General features: G+C 50.5%; 1 protein-coding gene across 1 annotated transcript; it reads left to right on the top strand.

Annotated features, from left to right (window-relative positions):
- The first annotated feature begins 188 nt into the window (after positions 1-188).
- On the top strand, positions 189-19,230 carry LOC136608851 (antigen WC1.1-like). Its single transcript, XM_066589132.1, has 8 exons — positions 189-299; positions 3,354-3,486; positions 4,974-5,531; positions 6,929-7,249; positions 7,326-7,646; positions 9,948-10,274; positions 10,479-10,793; positions 19,058-19,230. Exons 2-8 carry the CDS (start codon positions 3,432-3,434, stop codon positions 19,102-19,104), a joined length of 1,944 nt encoding a protein of 647 aa, XP_066445229.1. The 5' UTR covers positions 189-299; positions 3,354-3,431; the 3' UTR covers positions 19,105-19,230.
- Positions 19,231-23,947: the final 4,717 nt, after the last annotated feature.

Here is a 23,947-nt window from a genome sequence, read left to right as displayed (position 1 = left end):
TTTTTATAGCAGTAGTGCAGGAGTTAATTGTTATTTGTCTTCATGTGTTTTTAATTGCGTCTAACTTATAAGGAAGTGATGTTTATTGCCCAAGGTGCATCATGGTCCGAAACACGTCCCCTTAACTGGACTCCATTGTATAGACACTAAAAGAACAAAGGCGTATCTGCATATACAGGCAGCAATTGTTCAGTTTTTGGAATTATCTTGTGGATTACCGTAGAGGACTGTGCGGTGGAGCTGCCTCGGAAGAGGAAGGTTCAGCCTGGACTGAAGCGCGTGTGGTACGGAGTGTGGTGGTGAGCATGCTATTTTTTTTCTTTTTCCTGTTCTTGTGTACAGTCGGCATTTGGGGGATGTCCATGAGGATAGTTGTCGTTTGGGGGATGTCCATGAGAATAGTTGGCGTTTGGCGGATGTCCACGAGGATAGTTGGCGTTTAGGGGATGTCCACATGGACAATCGGCGTTTGGGGGATGTCCACGTGGACAGTCGGCGTTTGGGGGATGTCCGCATGGACAGTCGGCGTTTGGGGGATGTCCGCATGGACAGTCGGCGTTTGGGGGATGTCCGCATGGACAGTCGGCGTTTGGGGGATGTCCGCATGGACAGTCGGCGTTTGGGGGATGTCCGCATGGACAGTCGGCATTTGGGTGATGTCCACAAGGACAGTCAGCGTTTGGTGGATGTCCGCTGGGACAGTCAGTGTTTGGGGGATTTCCACAGGAATAGTCGGTGTTCGGGAGATGCCCACAGGGATAGTCAGCACTTGGGAGATGTCCACATGTACAGTCAGTGATGGGTGGATGTCCGCTGGGACAGTCAGTGTTTTTCAGGGATGTCCATGGGGACAGTCGGCGTTTGGGGGATGTCCGCGTGGACAGTCAGTGTTTGGGGGATTTCCACAGGGATAGTCGGTGTTCAGAAGATGCCCACAGGGATAGTCAGCGCTTGGGAGATGTCCACATGTACAGTAAGTGGTGGGTGGATGTCCGCTGGGACAGTCAGTGTTTTTCAGGGATGTCCATGGGGACAGTCGGCGTTTGGGAGATGTCCGCGTGGACAGTCTGCGTTTGGGGGATGTCTATGGGAACAGTCAGCGTTTTGAAGATGTCCACGTGTACAGTCAACGTTTGGGGGATGTCCACGGGGATAGTCGGCGCTTGGGAGATGTCCATGGGGACAGTCGGCGTTTGGGAGATGTACATGTCGACAGTCAGCGTTTGGGGCATGTCCATGGGGACAGTCTGCATTTGGGGGATGTCCTCAGGGATAGTCAGCGTTTGGGAGATGTCCACGTGTACATTCGGCATTTGGGGGATGTCTACATGTACAGTCGGCGTTTGGGTTGCATAAACCATGTGTTTGCTATCCTGAGCTGATTTTCTTGGCAGAATTGTACCAAACGATCACCGGCTTAATTTCTTTCACCATACACAAATCCTCCTATGATGGTTGCTTCTGGCTGGCTGACGACTTTGGAATTGAAGTCGCCCATAACGTAAATGATGTCCTTCTTTGGCTCTTCTTTTACAGTTTTCTAGACGTCGGCATAAAAACCTTCAATGGTTTCCTCATCGGCATCTGTCGTTGGGACATAGACCTGTAAGATGGAGATGTTCACTGGCTTACCACGTATCCGGATAGCAATGATACGGTCACTGATTCTTCTAGCACTTTCTACTGCCTTTGAGGTCTGCTTGTTTGTAATAAAGGCGACTCCATTCCTCTTGATGTTCTCATGTCCGGCATAGTGCAATGTGAAGTCATCGGAGTGAAAATATCCATTACCCGTCCAGTGCAATTCGCTAATCCCTGTGAAGTCTTGTGATCTGGCGGTTCACAATGTCCGGTTTCCCTAGACTCCTGCCACACACATCCCATGCTGCTAGTATGTGAGCTTGGGTGCAGCGCAGTCTTTTTCAGTCAGATTTAGAGAATTCTTTGGCCTGGGGGGCTGCCATCGGATACCATATCTGAATCATTTGAGAGCTTTTTCATAGGATTTCCAAGGCAAAGTTTTTACAGGGTAGCTCACTAGGCACTTATAAGGGGCCTTATTATTACTGGGACCTTTCATGGCAGCCTATTATTGCTGGTGCCACTAAAAGGCTTCACTATTACTTCATGTGCCAATAAAAGGGGACACTATTACTACTAGGAACACTAAACAGGGCCAACATTACTACTGGTGCCACTAGAATAATAGAGATGAAAAGATATGCTGTGATAAGCCATGCTCCTGACCACACTCCTGGCGGAAAACCTCAGAAATAGTTGAAGATGACCTCTTGAATGGTTGGTGAGGACCTCCAGGGATGGTTGGTGATGATGGCCTTGCGGATGCTCAGTGATAACCTAGGGTAATGATCTTGGAGTCTGTGATGATGACCACAGGGATAGTTGGTGACTACCTTTGGGATAGTCAGGGATAATCTCTAGATAGGTTGATGGAGATGACATTGGGCATGTTTAGGATGATTTATGGGATGCTTAGTGATGATCTCAATGATGATTGGTGATGACATCAGTGATAGTTGGTGAAAACCTGTTAGATGGTTGGAGATGACTTTCGGGATGACTGGTGATATGTTGGAGTTGGTTGCTAATGCTCTCAGGAACAATTGGTAAAGACCTCTTGGATTGTTAGTGATGACCTCTGGGATGGTTGGTGATGATGTGGGAGCTGCTTGGTGATGACCCTTGGGGCGGGTGGTTAAGACCTCTATGATTGTTGGTGAAGACCTCTGGGATGGTTGGTGATGATGTGGGAGTTGCCTGATGATGACCCTTGGGGTGGTTGGTGAAGGCCTCTGGGACGGTTGGTGATGATGTGGGAGTTGCCTGGTGATGACCCTTGGGGCGGTTGGTGAAGACCTCTGGGACAGTTGGTGATGATGTGGGAGTTGCCTGGTGATGACCCTTGGGGTGGTTGGTGAAGACCTCTACGATTGTTGGTGGAGACCTCTGGGATGGTTGGTGATGATGTGGAAGTTGCCTGGTGATGACCTTTGGGGTGGTTGGTGAAGACCTCTACGATTATTGGTGATGACTTCTGGGAAGGTTGGTGATGATTTGGGGGTTTGATACATTGAGCAATCCTATGCTATCGATAAAGTGCATTAAGATGGTCACAATATCAATGAGTATGCTGCAGATAATGTAATGTGCTGTGGATAAAGCCATATGATATACTAGTAACTGTTTATAGCAGGGACAAGCCGATATGATTTTGGCCCTAGGGTGTTAGGAATGTTTTGGTTGTGTGTTCTGCGGACGCCCTGCTCCTCCATCTTTACCAAACAAATAGAAAAATCTTCCAATTTTCTGTTTGTCTTTTTCACATTAACCAGCTGGTAAACAGGACCTCTGAGCCCTTGTGGGATCACAAGCCGGGCAGCGGCGGGGCAGACACTAAGTATCCAGCCACCATGTCAGTCTTCATCTGGTTGCTCCTCATCGCCGGCACAGCAGTGCACATTGAAGGTAGGTCTCAGCAGGTCACTGCAGGCTCCATGAGGAGATGGGACATGTCCGTTCACGGTCTAGGAGGGACCAGGGACGGTCCGGGTGCTGAAGGTCCCAAGACCAGATTACTCAGGGTCCATGTAGCTTTACACCGGGGTCAAGGTTCTTCTACAGTAGGTTTCACAAAAAACAAGATCCGACCCATCTCAACTAAGATGGACGATTATCCTTCAAAAAACCACTGGAGCGTTCCAATTTGTCCGATAATCATTCAGTGTAAACGCGGCCAGCGATTGACGGGGAATGAAAGTTCGTTCACTTATCGTTGATGTCATTCGAATGTGAAAATCCTCGCTGGCTCGTTGGCTAATCGACTGGTTTAAGCACCGATCGTTCCGTGGTTCTCATGCCCCGCTGCAGCGACTGAACCATCCAGATAAAGCAAAGACTAAACTATTTATCTTTGTGGTTAAACCGACCGGCCGAGCGAACGGTGACGTTACCAGGTGGAAAAGTACCGCAAGTGTCAAACTAATGAGACCGCAGAGAAAGCCGCACTGTGCCCTCGTATAACCGATAGCAGGAGGACTTCCACAAACAATAGTAGCATGGTACAACACAGATAAATGTCGTACTATGTAAGCAGACACGCATCATATAATCCCTCGGGTCTAGGGACCCTTCAGACATCCATTCTCAGTTGGCAGGGTCCTTGCCCTCATCTTAAGGTTGCACCACTATTTCTCATCCACCATCCACCACCATCTCCTCCTCATACCTTACTCTTTTCCTCCTCATTCCTGACCCTTCTCCTGCTCATAGACCTCTACTGCTCATACCTGACCCTTCTCCTGCTCATAGACCTCTCCTGTTAATGGCTGATCAGTCTCCTGCTCATAGACTTTTGCTGTTCACTCCTGCCTTTCTCCTGTTCATACCTGACCCTTCTCCTCCTCATACCTTCTTCTGGTCATAGACTTCTGCTTCTACTGCCTGAACATTCTCTTATTAACAGACTTTTCCTGCGCACAGAGCTTAGAGCACCTAAAACTTATCTATAGATCTGTGAGGACATGAAGACCCATGACATAGTAGAGAGGTTTATTATCAGGCGTGCACATGTAGAAAATCTCTGGAATTGACATGTAGGTCCACATGTTTTCGAATTTCTTGGTGCTGCAGTTCCTTGGGCCGGCCAGGCAGCTATACAGAACATGTGTATGCCCCTTTACGTTGCATCCTAACTTCTGCTGTGTGCTTGCACATATACGTTATATCATCACAGGGACTCCTGATCCATTTGTGAGATAACCCAAAACATCAAGTAAAACCAATCAGCACATTCCCTGCTCCACTGTCACATGCAATGGGGTGACCTCCTGGGCTGCATTATTATATCACAACTTGGGTCAACAGGAGGATCCTCTGGTGGCCGCTCTGACCCTGCTGGTGATTTGCAGCCATGGTGAAACTTGTAGGTAATGCATTATTCCCATCTGTTGCAGGTTGTTCCCATGGGGTCCACAGATCTGCAGAGATCCTCGTCTACACTGACCGCTTTCAGTTTCATGATCATTTACATGACCTGGAGCCAGTCAGAAGGTTCGCAGAAGAGCTTCAGAATGCCACAAACCAGCAGGTGACGGTGCACTTGGGCATGTATGATGTCAAGAACCTCCCTGAGCACTTCCGTATTCATCAGGGGCCCGTCAGATTCATCCCACAGAGATCCTACGTTGTCGATTTCATTAATTCCATGACATGGAGACCACAGCCCGGCCCGGCCCACCGGTCACACATCCTCATCCTCTTGATGACCGGTCTCGACCCCTACTCGTTCATGAAGCCTAAGATACACAAACTGAAGAGAGCTGGGGTGGAGATATTTGTGATGAGATTTCGGGGATTCGAGAACTATGAATTCTCTGATATTGTATCCTACCCGCCAAAGACCCATTCATATAACCTGCTGGACTATCCAAGTCTTGGAAGAGCACTATCTGCATTGGCACGATCTGTGTGTCGCAGCATCGAGATGAAGGAAAAAAAGGCCAAGAAAGCACGTAAGTGTCCAGCCGGTATCCTCACCTCTATATGCTGGAGAGCACCGGACTCCTAGATCCTAAAAAATACCAGAATGGGCAGCATCCACCACCATCCATATTGTGGCAGATTTGGTGATGAGGTGGTGATGACCACTGGGATGGCTGGTGATGACCTCGGGGATGGTTGAATATGACCTCGGGGATGGTTGGATATGATCTTGGGGTTGATGGTGACAATATTAGGGATGGTTGGTGATAATCTCTGGAATAGCTGATGTTGATGTTTAAGTTGGTGGTTATATACTATAGGATGGTAAGTGATGTCCAAAATGATGATTGGTGATGACGTTGGGGATGGTTGGTGAAGACCTGAGAAATGGTTGGAGGTTGTTATTGGGCCTGGTGGCTATATACTAGAGGGTGGTGATAATCTCAGTGATGATTGGGGATGGCTAGTGAAGACCTGAGGGATGGTTGGTGATGATCTTGGGGATGGTTGGAGGTTGATGTTGGGGCTGGGGGTTATATACTAGAGGATGGTAAATGAGGACCTTAGTGATAATTGGGGATGACATTGGGGATGGTTCGTGAAGACCTGTGGGATGGTTGGTGATGATATGCGGGTTGGTTGGTAATGACCTTTGGGATGGTTGGTGATGACTTCTGGGATGGCTGGTGATGATTTGGGGGTTTCACACATTGAGCACTCTTACACTATCAATAAAGTGCATTAGGATGGTCAAAACTATCAATTAGTACGCTGCAGAGAATGTAACATGTAAAGATATATGATATACTAGTAACTTTAGAGCTGGGACAAGGCAATATCATTATTCACCCTAGGGTGTTAGGAAGTTTTTGGTTGTATGGATGCGTCGCACTGTGGATGCCCTTCTCCTCCATCTTTGCCAAACAAATAGAAACTTCCTGCCATATTATGGCAGATTTGCCATTTAAGAGTCGAGAGAGACTGAAAACGCTATTGAGAGCCGCTGTAGTAGCTGGGAAAGGCTCGTTGATGTTCTGTATAATGCAGGTGTGAACATACAGAGGCCCAGCAGACAAAGGCAGAAAGACACTAGGACATCTCCCTCCTTCACAAATATTGGGGATCCTGTGGAGAAGGGGAGCTTGGCACATGGTATAACCATCCTGAGGTCGGCCCTAGCTGTATTGCCCACCTCTATGGTATGTCTATTAAATGTGTGGGAATGGGATGTGACAACCATTTGGGGCACATTTCTAACCCAAGCAGTGGTTGTCACTTCCATGTGCTGTACATTACCCATAGTATTCCTGTAACTACTGGGATGTAATTGTTTGAAGACTGGACTCTTTCCCCATCCACCCCTTGTGTGCGGTTGGGCCATACTGCTGGATGACTTGTGATCTCTGTCTCTTCTACTCTTCTCCAGTTTTGTCTCAGGTGAGGTTGGCGGATGGCGGTGACCGCTGTCGGGGGCGAGTGGAGCTTCTCTACAATAATACCTGGGGCTGGTTGAGTGATAAACACTGGGACAGGCCTGGGGCGGATGTCGTCTGCCGGCAGCTGGGGTGTGGACCTTCTCTGGAGGCCATGAAAGGAGATGCATTTGGGCCAGCGTCCGGTGATGTCCTGGAGCTGGTGGACTGTATTGGAAATGAACAGGATGTTTCAGAGTGTTTACTGGGAACATGGAGTGAACCGGACCTGACAAGCCCTCAGTATAGCGCGGGGGTCAGCTGCTTGTCCTCCGGTGAGTCTTCCAACAACCTTTTATTGATCTTCTCCTTTTGTATTACTGATATGACTTCTCTCCTTCTACCACACAGGTGTTGGCAATATTCGACTGGTCAATGGCTCCGGCCCCTGTGACGGGATAGTGGAAGTCTCCCTCAACGACAGGTGGAACAGATTCTGCCTCTGGAACTTTGATGTGCGGGAAGCTTCGGTTGTCTGCAGACAGATGGGCTGCGGACCTCTTGTGAAGATCCAGGAAATTGTGATGGGAGACACTGGTGTTGGGTGGAGGACGGTGGAGGATACATATTGTTCTGGGACAGAGTCTCGGATATCTGAGTGCAGCCTCAGTGTCTGGAGCTCGCAGTCATGCCTCTACAACATCCACGCCGGAATTGTCTGCTCCACCTCAGGTGAGACCATCACAGAGGTCATATACTCCATGTGGGGGTATTCGAGCGGGCTTGGGGTGATTTGATTGAAGAGTCAGCTACCAGTATATGGGGTTTACACACGAATGGACTGAACAGGGTGGAGTTACATTGCATTCAGGACGTCTTCAGACCCTCTTACTCAGGCTCCTTTACATTAAACAACTATCACATGTACTGATGAGCGGGTGACGTGGCCGATAGCTTGTTCGCTCTCGTGCAGCCTGTTCAGACAAGAATCCTTCAGTGTTTCCTATAATTGATGAGAGGGACCCAACGAGGAGTTAACGAGCCAACAATAGTTTTTATGCTTGCAAAAAAGAACAACGAGCAAGAAGCCAACGATTCCCGTTTAGACCGAATGGTTATCGTTCACTTCTGCCCATTTGAACTATTTTTTGAACGATAATCGTTACGTCTTAAAGCTCCCTCACATGTTGTCATGTTGTGTCCTCGTGTCCCCATCATTCTGCACTCAGGACCCCATAATGACAAAGTGACAACAGAACTGGAGAAATCTTTGGTAAGTCTTTAAAAAATGTAAAAGGTGGCTTGTATGTGTCTTGGGGCCTAAACAAATGGTCACATGCGCAAATATTCGCGCCGGTATGGAGCGTATTAACCAGTCTAAATCCTTTTGGTTTTTGACCGTTGCATGGGTAAAAAAAAAAGATAAGAGGATGGGTCCCGCCTGATCTTTTTTCACACATAGCATTACTGCGCAAAAATACTAGCCAAAGCGAAACCATTTAAATCAATCCTTTACTTTTGTCATATTTTGCAAAACATGCCAAAATCACGTTCCTCTACTTAAGCCCTCACTGAGGAGGCTTCTTTCAGCCAGAGTGACCGTTGGGTTCTTGGTCACCAATCTTAACAAGACCATTCTCCCCCTTATTCTGGTAGGTCGGCTGCTCTAGGAAGAGTCCTGGTTGTTCTTCCATGTAAGTATTATGGGGGCTGCTGGGTTCTTGGTTTCCTCTCTTACTGAGGTCCTTCTCCCTTAGTTTGTGGGTCGGCGGCTCTAGGAAGAGTCCTGGTTGTTCTTCCATGTAAGTATTATGGGAGCCGCTGGGTTCTTGGTCTCCTCTCTTACAAGACCATTCTCCCCTTAGTCTGGGGGTCGGCGGCTCTACGAAGAGTCCTGGTGGTTCTTCTTCCATGTAAGTATTATGGGGGGCCGCTGGGCTCTTGGCCTTCTCTCTTACAAGACCATTCTCCCCTTAGTCTGGGGGTCGGCGGCTCTAGGAAGAGTCCTGGTGGTTCTTCTTCCATGTAAGTATTATGGGGGGCCGCTGGGTTCTCGGTCTCCTCTCTTACAAGACCATTCTCCCCTTAGTCTGGGGGTCGGCGGCTCTAGGAAGAGTCCTGGTGGTTCTTCTTCCATGTAAGTATTATGGGGGGCCGCTGGGCTCTTGGCCTTCTCTCTTACAAGACCATTCTCCCCTTAGTCTGGGGGTCGGCGGCTCTACGAAGAGTCCTGGTGGTTCTTCTTCCATGTAAGTATTATGGGGGGCCGCTGGGTTCTTGGTCTCCTCTCTTACAAGACCATTCTCCCCTTAGTCTGGGGGTCGGCGGCTCTAGGAAGAGTCCTGGTGGTTCTTCTTCCATGTAAGTATTATGGGGGCTGCTGGGTTCTTGGTCTCCTCTCTTACAAGACCATTCTCCCCTTAGTTTGGGGGTCGGCGGCTCTAGGAAGAGTCCTGGTGGTTCTTCTTCCATGTAAGTATTATGTTTTTGTAGCTTCTCCTGCTCTGCGCCTCCACATAATCACACAGTCTCTGAGCTCTACAGGCAGGTCTGTCCTCTTCATGGCTTGGTTTTGGTTCTGATATGTATTGTGAGCGGTGAGACCTTATATAGGTGGGGGGATTTATGTCTAATCAGCTGAATTTACCACAGGTGACCCAATCAAGGTGCAGAAACATCTACAGGCCACCAGAGCTAAGAGTGTCATACCAAAGGATGTGAATACTTATGTCAATGCAAAATGTTAGTTTTTTTAATTTTGCAAAAAATGTCCACGATTTCTCCCATTTTGTTGTCACTTTGTCTTTATGAGGTATTGAGTGCAGAATGGTGAGGGGACACAACATAAAACGTGTAAAGAAAGTGAGAGGGTCTTAAGACTTTCCAGACCCCCTGTACAGTAGACTTGGTCTTCAGAAGAGGTCCTCTTTTGTGGGCTCCACCCTAGTAGACACGTCCACAGCAGCAGCTGGCCCTCTATGGCTCGTCTTCACATCTCCTCTCTGCTTATTATCTTCTTCATGTCTCATGCAGCTATTTCCAAGGTGGCGCTGACGGAGGGTAGTAGTGCATGTTCCGGCAAAGTGAAGGTGCTCCTGGATAATAAATGGCATCTGGTGCCCGCCTTTGAATGGCATGTCGAGGAGGAGGCGGTGCTATGTAGGCAGTTAGGCTGCCACTTCGCCGTTGAACGTGCTCAGGTCAAGGAAATGTCAATAGACAAACGTCGGAACCGCCATACAGATTTGCGCAGTATCTACTGTGTCGGCCATGAAGCAAGTCTGTCTCAGTGCAGCTCTGTCTTGTCCAAAGGACACCAGATGCAGTCTGGTGAAGTCGAAGTGCTGTGTTCACAAGCAGGTATGATGATCCAGAGCAACTGGAAGATAAATGTGAGTAGAAGTCAAGGGCGGAGGCCTGAGATGTCCAAGAGCCTCCTCCACATCCATGTCTGACGTGTCCGGGCTGTGTGCACACTGATGTCTGCTGTTAGATGCCAGCCTCGGTTAGTTATGTGCCCCCATGCATGTGCCAGGTGTCCGTCATCATCATCCTCTTTTGCAGGGGCAGCTCGGATTAGACTGGTTGGTGGAGACTCCAGCTGCTCCGGACGGGTGGAGGTCTTCTACCAGCGGGCCTGGGGCACCGTGTGTGATGACACCTGGGATCTTAACGACGCTCATGTGGTGTGCAGACAAGCTGGCTGTGGCCATGCACAACGGGCCCCTGGAGGAGCATATTTTGGCCCCGGGTCTGGATCAATATGGCTGGAAAAACTGTTCTGTAATGGTAACGAGACTGCGGTATCGCAGTGTGCTGGAGTCGTGTCCAAAAACAGCCTTTGTACCCACTCACAGGACGCCGGTGTCATCTGTACAGGTGAGCATTAAGTCCCCATCATACACAGATGTAATATGGATAGTCCCCATGTAATATCATATATGTCAGGGCTTAACCCCTTAATGACGCCACCCTTTTTTTTCTATTTTTGTTTTTTCCTTCCCCCTTTTTGAAAGTCATCACTCTTATGTCTGCACCATCGCTGTCTGAGGGTTGTTGTCTTTGGCGGGACGAGTTATAGTTTTCAGTGATACTATACAATGTAACATATAAAGTACGGAAAAACTTGTTAATCATTCTAAGTGGAGTAAAATGGAAAAAAAATAAATTCTGCCATCTTTGGGTGCGTCTTGCTTCTACGGCGCACACACTGCAACAAAAGTGACCTGAGAACTTAATTCTATGGGTCGGTACGATTACTGCCATATCAAACTTATATAGTTTTTTTTTTCTGTACTACTTTTATTACTTTCCAAAGATGGCTAGAAGGCTGGAGGAGTGTTTAAACTAGAAACTGGATGGGCAGGGGTGCAAAAACAGAAACAGGGGGGTAGACAGTGTAGATAGTGACCTGGGAGCAAGTATTGGGAATGGGGGTCGAGTGGGGGAGGGGTTAGTACAGTTAGAACTGAAAGAACAGCTAATAGGACTATAAGTAGTATAAAGGATACAAAGAATAACAACAACTGTATAAACTGTATGGCAACGAATGCAAGAAGTCTGATTAGTGAAGTGGGTGAGCTTGAAGCGAGAATGACTGATGAAAACTACGATATAGTGGGAATTACGGAAACATGGCTTGATGATAAGCGCGATTGGGCGGTGAATTTACAGGGTTACAATCTCTTCAGAAGAGACCGTGGGAACCAGAAAGGGGGAGGGGTATGTCTGTACGTTAAATCGTACTTAATGCTGAAGCTACAGGAGGATATAGGGGTAGGAGACAAACAGGTGGAATCTCTGTGGGTAGAAATACAGGGAGGAAAAAATAATGGGGGTGCAGGTTGGGGGACACTTGGGAAATAGTGACCACAATATAATTAATTTCCAGCTGTCATCCAATAAGAAACCTTATCAGGGAGCAACAAAACAACATCCTCAAAAATAACAGTACAAGTTTAAAAGGATCCTAATCACCTCATGTGAACAGTTCATTGCCTTTAAAAATAAAAGAACTACAAGTAGAAGGAAACCAATGTGGCTCCACAAGATGGTAAAGGGGGCAATAAATGGAAAAAAGAACGTTTAGACTACTAAAGCAAGAAGGCAGCGAAGAAACGCTAAAATCATACAGGGAAAGAACAAATTATGCAAAGATAAGATAAAAACTGTCGAGGAGGAAGCAGAAAGACGGATCGCAAAAGAGAGCAAAAACAACCCAAAACTATTCTTCAATTATATTAACAGAAAAAGGATTTGCACTGAGAGCGCTGGCCCTTTAACAAATGATGCAGGAGAAATCATAGAAGACGATGAGGGGAAGGCAAATCTATTAAATAGTTTATTTCTCAAGTGTAATCACAAATGAAAAGGAAATGCCACACAAGATGCAGAGGAATAAAACGAACCCCCCCGCTGAATATTACCTGTCTAACACAGGATAATAATATAATAATAATAATCTTTATTTGTATAGCGCCAACATATTCCGCAGCGCTTACATAGACAGGGGGGGATACAGAAAGACAAAAGTACAAAAAATTACAGAACCACGGTTACATAGTAATCAGCTGATGGAAACAATAGGGGTGCGGGTCCGGCTCCAACGAGCTTACATACTACAAGTAATGGGGTGATACAGAAGGTAAAGGGCTGGAGGTGTGCACGGTATCGCGTGCTGGAGAGTGAGGGATGCTATATACAGACAACAGTCAGACATTTAGCTATGCGACGGCAGGATCAATATGACTGCAGGAGCGGTTTATGATGGCTAGCAGGGATTGCAGTCAGTAGGTCAGGGAGCATGTTATCAGGCGGAGTACAGAGGGGTTTGTTTAGGGAATGCGGTATGTCTCCCTGAAGAGGTGCGTCTTTAGAGCACGCCTGAAGTTCTGTGAGTCCTGGATTGCTCGGGTAGCCTTTGGTAGTGCGTTCCAGAGGACCGGTGCTGCTCTGGAGAAGTCTTGGAGGCGGGAGTGAGAAGTTCGAATTAGAGGGGTGTGCAGTCTAGTTTCGTTTGCCGAGCGGAGAGCCCGGGCTGGGTGATGGATTGAGATGAGGGAGGCGATATAGGGGGGCACTGCGCTGTGGATGAGGGATACAATATAGGGCGGCGCGGTGCTGTGGATGAGGGATACAATATAGGGGGGCGCTGCGCTGTGGATGAGGGATACAATATAGGGGCCCTGCGCTGTGGATGAGGGATACAATATAGGGGGGCGCTGTGCTGTGGATGAGGGATACAATATAGGGGGGCGCTGCGCTGTGGAGGGCTTTGTGGATGAAGGTAATAAGTTTAAATTGAATTCTGTATTTAACGGGCAGCCAGTGCAGTGACCGGCACAGGGCAGAGGCGTCCGAGTAGCGGCTGGACAGTAATATGAGCCTGGCTGCCGCATTCAGGATGGATTGGAGAGGGTAGAGTCTGGTGCAGGGGAGGCCAACCAGCAAGGAGTTGCAATAGTCGAGCCGTGAGTGGATGAGGGCAACAACAAGCGTTTTCAGCGTGTCTATGGTGAGAAAGGAGCGGATTCTTGAGATGTTCTTTAGGTGCAGCCGACATGTTCGGGCCACTGACTGGATGTAGGGAGTAAATGAGAGATCTGAGTCGAATATGACCCCAAGGCAGCGGGCATGTTGTCTTGGAGTTATGGTGACGCCACACACTGAGATGGAGATGTCAGGATGAGGTCGGTTGGTGGACAGGAGGAAGTGTGGAGTCGGTTAAAAAAGGTTAAAATCGATAAATTGCCGGGCCCAGATGGAATACACCCAAGGGTTCTAAGGGAACTTAGTGATGTGATAGACAGGCCGCTATTTCTTAGGGACACTATTTAGGGACACTATTGATAACGGGCTTGTACCATTGGATTGGCGCATTGCCAACGTGGTTCCAATTTACAAAAAGGGGTCCAAAAGTGAGCCTGGTAACTACAGGCCGGTAAGTCTCACTTCAGTAATGGGAAAAATATTCAAGGGGTTTCTGAGAGAGACCATCGAAGAGTACCTCAAGGAGAACAACAGGATAACTCCTCACCCGCATGGATTCATGAAGGGTCGATCATGTCAGACCAATCTGATCAGCTTCTACAATGAAGTAAGCTCTAGGCTGGACCTGGGAGAGTCTATTGATCTCGTATATCTGGACTTCTCTAAAGCATTTGACACCGTGCCACATAATAGGCTAATATACAAAATGAGAAGCTCAGATTGGGTGAAAACGTGTGTATCTGGGTAAAGAACTGGCTCAGAGATAGAAAGCAGAGGGTGGTAATAAATGGTTCGTACTCTGATTGGGCCACAGTCACTAGCGGGGGGCCACAGGGTTCAGTATTAGGCCCCATTCTGTTCAATATATGTATCAATGACCTGATAGAGGGGCTGCACAGCAAAATATCAATATTTGTAGATGACACAAAATTATACAATATAATTAATACAACGAAGGACAATGTGCGGCTACAAACGGACCGAGATAAGCTGGGGGGTGGGGGGAGAAATGGCAAATGAAGTTCAATGTGGATAAATGTAAGGTTCTGCACATGGGCAGGAGGAACGGATGTCACCAATATACACTAAATGGGGTACCGCTAGGGAAAAGACCTGGGGGTACTAGTGGGCTGTAGACTAAACTGGAGTAAGCAATGCCAGTCAGCTGCTGCAAAAGCTAATAGAGTCTTGGGGTGCAGTAAAAGAGGTATAGGGGCGAGGGACGAGAACATTATCCCCCCACTATATAAGGCACTTGTCAGGCCTCACATGGAATACTGCGCACAGTTCTGGTCACCGGGGCTCAGGAAAGATGTTACAGTACTGGAGGGGGTTCAAAGAAGGGCAACTAAACTAATACATGGAATGACGGGACTGGAATACCCAGAGAGGCACCAAAACTGGGATTATTCACCCCGGAAAAAAAACGGCTAAGGGGCGACCAAATAACTGTATAAATACATGAGGGGACGATACAAGGATCTCTGCCATGATCTGTTTACACCCAGGACTGCGACGGTAACAAGAGGGCATCCGCTAGAAGAAAGCAGAAGGGGGTTCTTTACTGTAAGAGCAGTGAGGCTGTGGAACTCTCTTCCTGAGGACGTGGTGATGGCAGGATCCATAGAGGAGTTTAAGAGGGACTGGATGTGTTTATAGAGCTGAGGGATATTATAGGATCTAGATATTAGCTGGCCGGCGGGGTTGGTGATCCAGATATTATATTCAGGTAGGAACTATCAAACGTTGATCCGGGGATTATTCTGAGTGTCATTATGGAGTTGAGAAGGAATTCTTCCCCTAGGGTGGGGTAAATTGGCTCATAGTTGTTTTTTTTTGCCTTTCTCTGGATCAACAGGGGGGGGGGGGGGCACAGGCTGCACTGGATGGACCTTGTTTCCCTTCAGCCCAACATACTATGTTACTATTTAATGTTTTAGTATTATTTCCTGCCGCCATCTTCTGACCGCCATCCTTTTTTACGTTTTTGCTTCTTCATAGTTGTGCGGCTCATTATCTGCCGGACGCCCCGCAGTTTCTGTTGGCACCATTTTGGATTACATGTCACTTTTTTAATCACTTTTTATTACATTTTTTCTTGGAGACAAAGAAGCTCAATTCCGGTGCTCTTTTCTCTCTGACACGTCACCATGCGGGCGAATAATGCGTTACTTTGATAGATCCGATATTTAGATTCTTGTATCATTAATATGACAAAAGGCTTCTTTAAAACAACTTTTATTACCTTTTTATTTTTTTTTAACAATTAATAAAACTTTTAAACTGATTTTTACATTTTTGGTCCCCTGTCGATGGTTTGATCGCTCCTGCAGTATTACCTCATACCGCGATCTGACAGGCAGTCTATCACTCCACAAACATGGCTTGATAGGCAATCTGCAATGGCAGCCGTGCGATCTTACAGAAGGCCTCCAGCTGCTATGGCAACCGCGTAGTAACCTGCGATCTCATCATGGGGTGCCATACAGGCCCCAAACATCGGTCGGGGCATTTTGCCCCTGTAAGAATCAGCCGCCACACACATTGTATGGAGCGGGATCGATCCCCCTCAATCCATACCCCTAACCTGCAGTAACTGTGCATCCTGTGGCATTAAGGGGTTAAACACATGCCCGTGTCTGGGGACCTATATGCAGTCATGCAAATCACGGCCAGAAAAAGTGATGAAACAAACCTATTGATTTCAGTGGTTCTGCTTTCATTAGCGGGATTCTCACACGATGTTACTGCCTGCCGGTAACAATGGCGCAGGACCTAGCTCACGGCTTTAAAAAATTGTAAACGGCAGAATTGATGATTTTTCTCGGCTCTTCCCAAAAATGGTACCAAAAACATTTACAGCCCTCCACAGAAAAAACATCCCTCATACGGCCGCAGTGGCGGGAAAGTAAAAAAGTTATGGTGTTCGAAAAGTGGAGACAAAAATCTACCAAATCGTGTCCTTAATGCAAAAATAGGCCGGGACACTAAGGGGTTAACTGCCACTCCACATAGAATCATAGAATGGTGGAGTTGGGAGGGAACACCGGGGTCATCAGTCCAACCCCCTGCTCCATGCAGGATTCAGGGTCGGAGTCGTGGGTCGCACCGCCTCCTCAGTGCAGGATTCAGGGTCAGAGTCGTGGGTCGCACCGCCTCCTCAGTGCAGGATTCAGGGTCGGAGTCCTGGGTCACACCGCCTCCTCGGTACAGGATTCAGGGTCGGAGTCGTGGGTCGCACCACCTCCTCGGTGCAGGATTCAGGGTCGGAGTCGTGGGTCGCACCGCCTCCTCGGTGCAGGATTCAGGGTCGGAGTCGTGGGTCGCACCGCCTCCTCCGTACAGGATTCAGGGTCGGAGTCGTGGGTCGCACCGCCTCCTCGGTGCAGGATGCAGGGTCGGAGTCGTGGGTCGCACCGCCTCCTCGGTGCAGGACTCAGGGTCGGAGTCCTGGGTCACACCGCCTCCTCGGTGCAGGATTCAGGGTCGGAGTCGTGGGTCGCACCGCCTCCTCGGTGCAGGATTCAGGGTCGGAGTCGTGGGTCGCACCGCCTCCTCGGTACAGGATTCAGGGTCGGAGTCGTGGGTCGCACTGCCTCCTCGGTGCAGGATTCAGGGTCGGAGTCGTGGGTCGCACCACCTCCTCGGTGCAGGATTCAGGGTCGGAGTCGTGGGTCGCACCGCCTCCTCGGTGCAGGATTCAGGGTCGGAGTCGTGGGTCGCACCGCCTCCTCAGTACAGGATTCAGGGTCGGAGTCGTGGGTCGCACCGCCTCCTCGGTACAGGATTCAGGGTCGGAGTCGTGGGTCGCACTGCCTCCTCGGTGCAGGATGCAGGGTCGGAGTCGTGGATCGCACCGCCTCCTCGGTGCAGGATTCAGGGTCGGAGTCGTGGGTCGCACCGCCTCCTAGGTACAGGATTCAGGGTCGGAGTCGTGGGTCGCACCGCCTCCTCGGTGCAGGATTCAGGGTCGGAGTCGTGGGTCGCACCGCCTCCTCGGTACAGGATTCAGGGTCGGAGTCGTGGGTTGCACCGCCTCCTCAGTGCAGGATTCAGGGTCGGAGTCGTGGGTCGCACCGCCTCCTCGGTGCAGGATTCAGGGTCGGTGTCGTGGGTCGCACCACCTCCTCGGTGCAGGATTCAGGGTCAGAGTCCTGGGTCGCACCGCCTCCTCAGTGCAGGATTCAGGGTCAGAGTCATGGGTCGCACTTCCTCCTCACTTCAGGATTCAGGGTCGGAGTCGTAGGTCGCACCGCCTCCTCGGTGCAGGATTCAGGGTCGGAGTCGTGGGTCGCACCGCCTCCTCAGTGCAGGATTCAGGGTCGGAGTCGTGGGTCGCACCGCCTCCTCAGTGCAGGATTCAGGGTCGGAGTCGTGGGTCGCACCACCTCCTCGGTGCAGGATTCAGGGTCGGAGTCGTGGGTCGCACCGCCTCCTCAGTGCAGGACTCAGGGTCGGAGTCGTGGGTCACACCGCCTCCTCAGTGCAGGATTCAGGGTCGGAGTCGTGGGTCGCACCGCCTCCTCAGTGTAGGATTCAGGGTCGGAGTCGTGGGTCGCACCGCCTCCTCAGTGCAGGATTCAGGGTTGGAGTCCTGGGTCACACCGCCTCCTCAGTGCAGGACTCAGGGTCGGAGTCCTGGGTCACGCCGCCTCCTCGGTGCAGGATTCAGGGTCGGAGTCATGGGTCGCACCACCTCCTCAGTGCAGGATTCAGGGTCGGAGTCGTGGGTCACACCGCCTCCTCAGTGCAGGATTCAGGGTCGGAGTCGTGGGTCGCACCGCCTCCTCAGTGCAGGACTCAGGGTCGGAGTCGTGGGTCGCACCGCCTCCTCAGTGCAGGACTCAGGGTCGGAGTCGTGGGTCGCACCGCCTCCTCAGTGCAGGACTCAGGGTCGGAGTCGTGGGTCGCACCACCTCCTCGGTGCAGGATTCAGGGTCGGAGTCGTGGGTCACACCGCCTCCTCAGTGCAGGATTCAGGGTCGGAGTCGTGGGTCGCACCGCCTCCTCAGTGCAGGATTCAGGGTCGGAGTCGTGGGTCGCACCACCTCCTCAGTGCAGGATTCAGGGTCGGAGTCGTGGGTCGCACCACCTCCTCGGTGCAGGATTCAGGGTCGGAGTCGTGGGTCACACCGCCTCCTCAGTGCAGGATTCAGGGTCGGAGTCGTGGGTCGCACCGCCTCCTCAGTGCAGGATTCAGGGTCGGAGTCGTGGGTCGCACCACCTCCTCAGTGCAGGATTCAGGGTCGGAGTCGTGGGTCACACCGCCTCCTCAGTGCAGGATTCAGGGTCGGAGTCGTGGGTCGCACCACCTCCTCGGTGCAGGATTCAGGGTCGGAGTCGTGGGTCGCACCGCCTCCTCGGTGCAGGATTCAGGGTCGGAGTCGTGGGTCGCACCACCTCCTCAGTGCAGGATTCAGGGTCGGAGTCGTGGGTCACACCGCCTCCTCAGTGCAGGATTCAGGGTCGGAGTCGTGGGTCGCACCGCCTCCTCAGTGCAGGACTCAGGGTCGGAGTCGTGGGTCGCACCGCCTCCTCGGTGCAGGATTCAGGGTCGGAGTCGTGGGTCGCACCGCCTCACCGCTGTACGATATTGCGCCAAGAGTAGACTTTCTTCATATATATATATAATGTGACGAATTTTCTTTTGACAGAACTCCAAGGAGATGGGACGCAGTCCGAGGAGCGGAGAGCAGACTAGAGAGAACGTCCACAACTACGGCCCAGAGGCTGGCGGGCAGATCACATGCCAGAAGTCTGCCCGCTCTTCTAAACCCACGCACTGTGTGTGGCCATATGGGTGCCAGATATTATTGACCGCTGGTGATGCGTGTCCAATAAATGATCATTCACCGAGCGCTGCCATCTGTTCTCTCCGCCTCTCTGAGGGCACACACGCAATTTCAATATAAGATGGGTGTAAATGGTGGACACCCGCAGGGGCGCCCAAGACCTGGGAACACCAACTACTAGATAAAAAGAGATGGCAATCTGAGGGGATGAAACTGCAAGCTCTGAGCCAAAGGGATCGAAAAAATAAGATCCTGGAAGATGAGAATATGAAATGAGATTGTTCTGCGTAAAGAGATCCCAGAGCGCACAGATTCCCCAACATACAGATCCTCCACTGTACAGATCCCCCAACATACAGATCCTCCAGTGTACAGATCCCACAATGTACAGATCATCCAGTGTACAGATCCAACAATGTGCAGATCCTCCAGTGTACAGATCCAACAATGTGCAGATCTTCCAGTATACAGATTTTCCAGTGTACAGATCCTCCAACGTACAGATCTTCCAACCTATAGATCCTCCAACGTATAGATCTTCCAACATATAGATCCCCCAATGCGCAGATCCGTCAACACGCAGATCCCCTAACGTGCAGATCCCCCAGTGTACAGATCCCTAACATACAGATCATCCAGTGTACAGATCCTCCAGCATATAGATCCCACAATGGTTAGATCCTCCAGTATACAAATTCTCCAGTGTAGAGATCCTCCGACCTATAGATCCTCCAGAGTGCAGATCCCCCAATGTGCAGATCCAGCAACATACAGATCATTCAGTGTACAGACCCTCCACTGTACAGATCCCACAATACTTGGATCCTCCAGTATACAGATTCTCCAGTGTACAGATCCTCCAATGTACAGATCTTCCAACCTATAGATCTTCCAATGTATAGATCCCCCAACATACAGATCCCCCATTGCGCAGATCCCCCATCGCGCAGATACTGCAACATACAGATCCTCCAGTGTATAGACCCTCCAACGTACAGTTCTACCAATGACCAGATACCCAAACATACAGATCTCTCTATGACCAGATCCCCAATGTACAAGTTCCCCAATGTACAAATCCTTTAGTGTACATATCCTCCAACATATTAATCCTCCAAGTGGACAGATCCCTCAATATATAGATCCCCCAACATATAGAACCTCCAGTGTACAGATCCTCCAACATACTCTACTGTACAGATTCCACAATGTGCAGATCCTGCAGTATACAGATCCTCCAACATACAGATCCCCCAACGTACAGATCCCCCAACGCGCAGATCCCCCAACGCGCAGATCCCCTATCATGCAGATGCTCCGACATACAGATGCTTTAGTGTATAGACCCTCCAACGTACAGTTCTACCAATGACCAGGTCCCCAAACATACAGATCTCCCAATGACCAGATACCCAATGTACAAGTTCCCCAATGTTCAGATCCTTTAGTGTACAGATCCTCCAATATACAGATTCTCCCACATTCAGATTCTCCAACATACAGATCCTCCAGTGTTAAGACCCTCCAACATACAAATCCTCCAGTGTACAGATCCCCCAACATACAGATCCCCCAACATACAGATCCTCCAACATACAGATCCTCCAACATACAGATCCCCCAACATACAGATCCTCCAACATACAGATCCTCCAACATACAGATCCTCCAACATACAGATCCCCCAACATACAGATCCCCAACATACAGATCCCCCAACATACAGATCCTCCAACATACAGATCCTCCAACATACAGATCCTCCACTGTACAGATCCCCCAACATACAGATCCTCCACTGAACAGATCCTCCAACATACAGATCCTCCACTGTACAGATCCTCCAACATACAGATCCTCCAGTGTACAGATGGCCTAACATACAGATCCTCCAGTGTACAGATCCCGCAACATACAGATCCCCGAACATACAGATCCTCCAGTGTACAGATCCTCCAACATACAGATTCTCCAACATACAGATCCTCCAACATACAGATGCTGTTACCTGTATGCTACCTGCAGACAGGTGGCTTCCACCTCTCTCACATTACCTCTATAAACAGGTGTGTGCCCCTCCATCACATTTACCGCACAGGGGAGTCACCTGTATGCTCACTGTAGATGGGGGACATCTGATGGTCTAGAGGCGCTGTGCTGTAAATGGGGGACATCTGATGGTCTGGAGGCGCTGCGCTGTACATGGGGGACATCTAATGGTCTGGAGACGCTGCGCTGTACATGGGGACATCTGATGGTCTGAAGGCGCTGCGCTGTACATGGGGGACATCTGATGGTCTGGAGCCGCTGCGCTGTACATGGGGACATCTGATGGTCTGGAGCCGCTGCGCTGTACATGGGGACATCTGATGGTCTGAAGGCGCTGCGCTGTACATGGGGGACATCTAATGGTCTGGAGCCGCTGCGCTGTACATGGGGGTCATCTGATGGTCTGGAGCTGCTGCGCTGTACATGGGGACATCTGATGGTCTGAAGGCGCTGCGCTGTACATGGGGGTCATCTGATGGTCTGGAGCTGCTGCGCTGTACAATGGGGGGCATCTGATGGTCTACAGTCGCTGCGCTGTACATGGGAACATCTAATGGTCTGGAGCCACTGCGCTGTACATGGGGACATCGGATGGTCTACAGTCGCTGCGCTGTACATGGGGACATCTGATGGTCTGGAGCCGCTGCGCTGTACATGGGGGTCATCTGATGATCTGGAGCCGCTGCGCTGTACATGGGGGACATCTGATGGTCTGAAGGCGCTGCTCTGTACATGGGGACATCTGATGGTCTGGAGCCGCTGCGCTGTACATGGGGACATCTGATGGTCTACAGTCGCTGCGCTGTACATGGGGACATCTGATGGTCTACAGTCGCTGCGCTGTACATGGGGACATCTGATGGTCTGAAGGCGCTGCGCTGTACATGGGGGACATCTGATGGTCTACAGTCGCTGCGCTGTACATGGGGACATCTGATGGTCTGGAGCTGCTGCGCTGTACATGGGGACATCTGATGGTCTGGAGCCGCTGCGCTGTACATGGGGACGTCTGATTGCTGAAGGCGCTGCGCTGTACATGGGGACATCTGATGGTCTGGAGCCGCTGCGCTGTACATGGGGGACATCTGATGGTCTACAGTCGCTGCGCTGTACATGGGGACATCTAATGGTCTGGAGCTGCTGCGCTGTACATGGGGACATCTGATGGTCTACAGTCGCTGCGCTGTACATGGGGGACATCTGATGGTCTACAGTCGCTGCGCTGTACATGGGGACATCTAATGGTCTGGAGCCGCTGCTCTGTACATGGGGACATCTGATGGTCTACAGTCGCTGCGCTATACATGGGGGACATCTGATGGTCTCTGTCGCTGCGCTGTACATGGGGGACATCTGATGGTCTACAGTCACTGCGCTGTACATGGGGACATCTGATTGTCTCAAGGCGCTGCGCTGTACATGGGGACATCTGATGGTCTGGAGCCGCTGCGCTGTTCATGGGGACATCTGATGGTCTGGAGCCGCTGCGCTGTACATGGGGGAAATCTGATGGTCTACAGTCGCTGCGCTGTACATGGGGACATCTGATGGTCTGGAGCCGCTGTACATGGGGATCATCTGATGGTCTGGAGCCGCTGCGCTGTACATGGGGGACATCTGATGGTCTACAGTCGCTGCGCTGTACATGGGGACATCTGATGGTCTGGAGCCGCTGCGCTGTACATGGGGACATCTGATGGTCTACAGTCGCTGCGCTGTACATGGGGACATCTAATGGTCTGGAGCCGCTGCGCTGTACATGGGGGACATCTAATGGTCTGGAGCCGCTGCGCTGTACATGGGGGACATCTGATGGTCTACAGTCGCTGCGCTGTACATGGGGGACATCTGATGGTCTGGAGCCGCTGCGCTGTACATGGGGACATCTGATGGTGTACAGTCGCTGCGCTGTACATGGGGACATCTGATGGTCTGTAGCCGCTGCACTGTACATGGGGACATCTGATGGTCTACAGTCGCTGCGCTGTACATGGGGGACATCTGATGGTCTACAGTCGCTGCGCTGTACATGGGGACATCTGATGGGGGTCATCTGATGGTCTGAAGGCGCTGCGCTTTAAATGGGAACATCTGATGGTCTGAAGGCGCTGGGCTGTACATGGGGGACATCTGATGGTCTGGAGCTGCTGCGCTGTACATGGGGACATCTGATGGTCTGAAGGCGCTGCTCTTTACATGGGGACATCTGATGGTCTGGAGCCGCTGCGCTGTACATGGGGGTCATCTGATGATCTGGAGCCGCTGCGCTGTACATGGGGACATCTGATGGTCTACAGTCGCTGCGCTGTACATGGGGACATCTGATGGTCTGAAGGCGCTGCGCTGTACATGGGGGTCATCTGATGGTCTGGAGCCGCTGCGCTGTACATGGGGGACATCTGATGGTCTGAAGGCGCTGCGCTGTTCATGGGGACATCTGATGGTCTGGAGCCGCTGCGCTGTACATGGGGGACATCTGATGGTCTACAGTCGCTGCGCTGTACATGGGGACATCTGATGGTCTGAAGGCGCTACGCTGTACATGGGGGTCATCTGATGGTCTGGAGCCGCTACGCTGTACATGGGGGACATCTGATGGTCTACAGTCGCTGCTCTGTACATGGGGACATCTAATGGTCTGGAGCCGCTGCGCTGTACATGGGGGACATCTGATGGTCTGGAGCCGCTGCGCTGTACATGGGG

This window comes from Eleutherodactylus coqui, chromosome 1 (assembly GCF_035609145.1).
Source record: "Eleutherodactylus coqui strain aEleCoq1 chromosome 1, aEleCoq1.hap1, whole genome shotgun sequence".
In the NCBI taxonomy this organism is placed as follows: domain Eukaryota; kingdom Metazoa; phylum Chordata; class Amphibia; order Anura; family Eleutherodactylidae; genus Eleutherodactylus; species Eleutherodactylus coqui.
The sequence above is the reverse complement of the archived record's forward strand: the minus strand, read 5'-3'. Positions and strand labels throughout refer to the sequence as shown.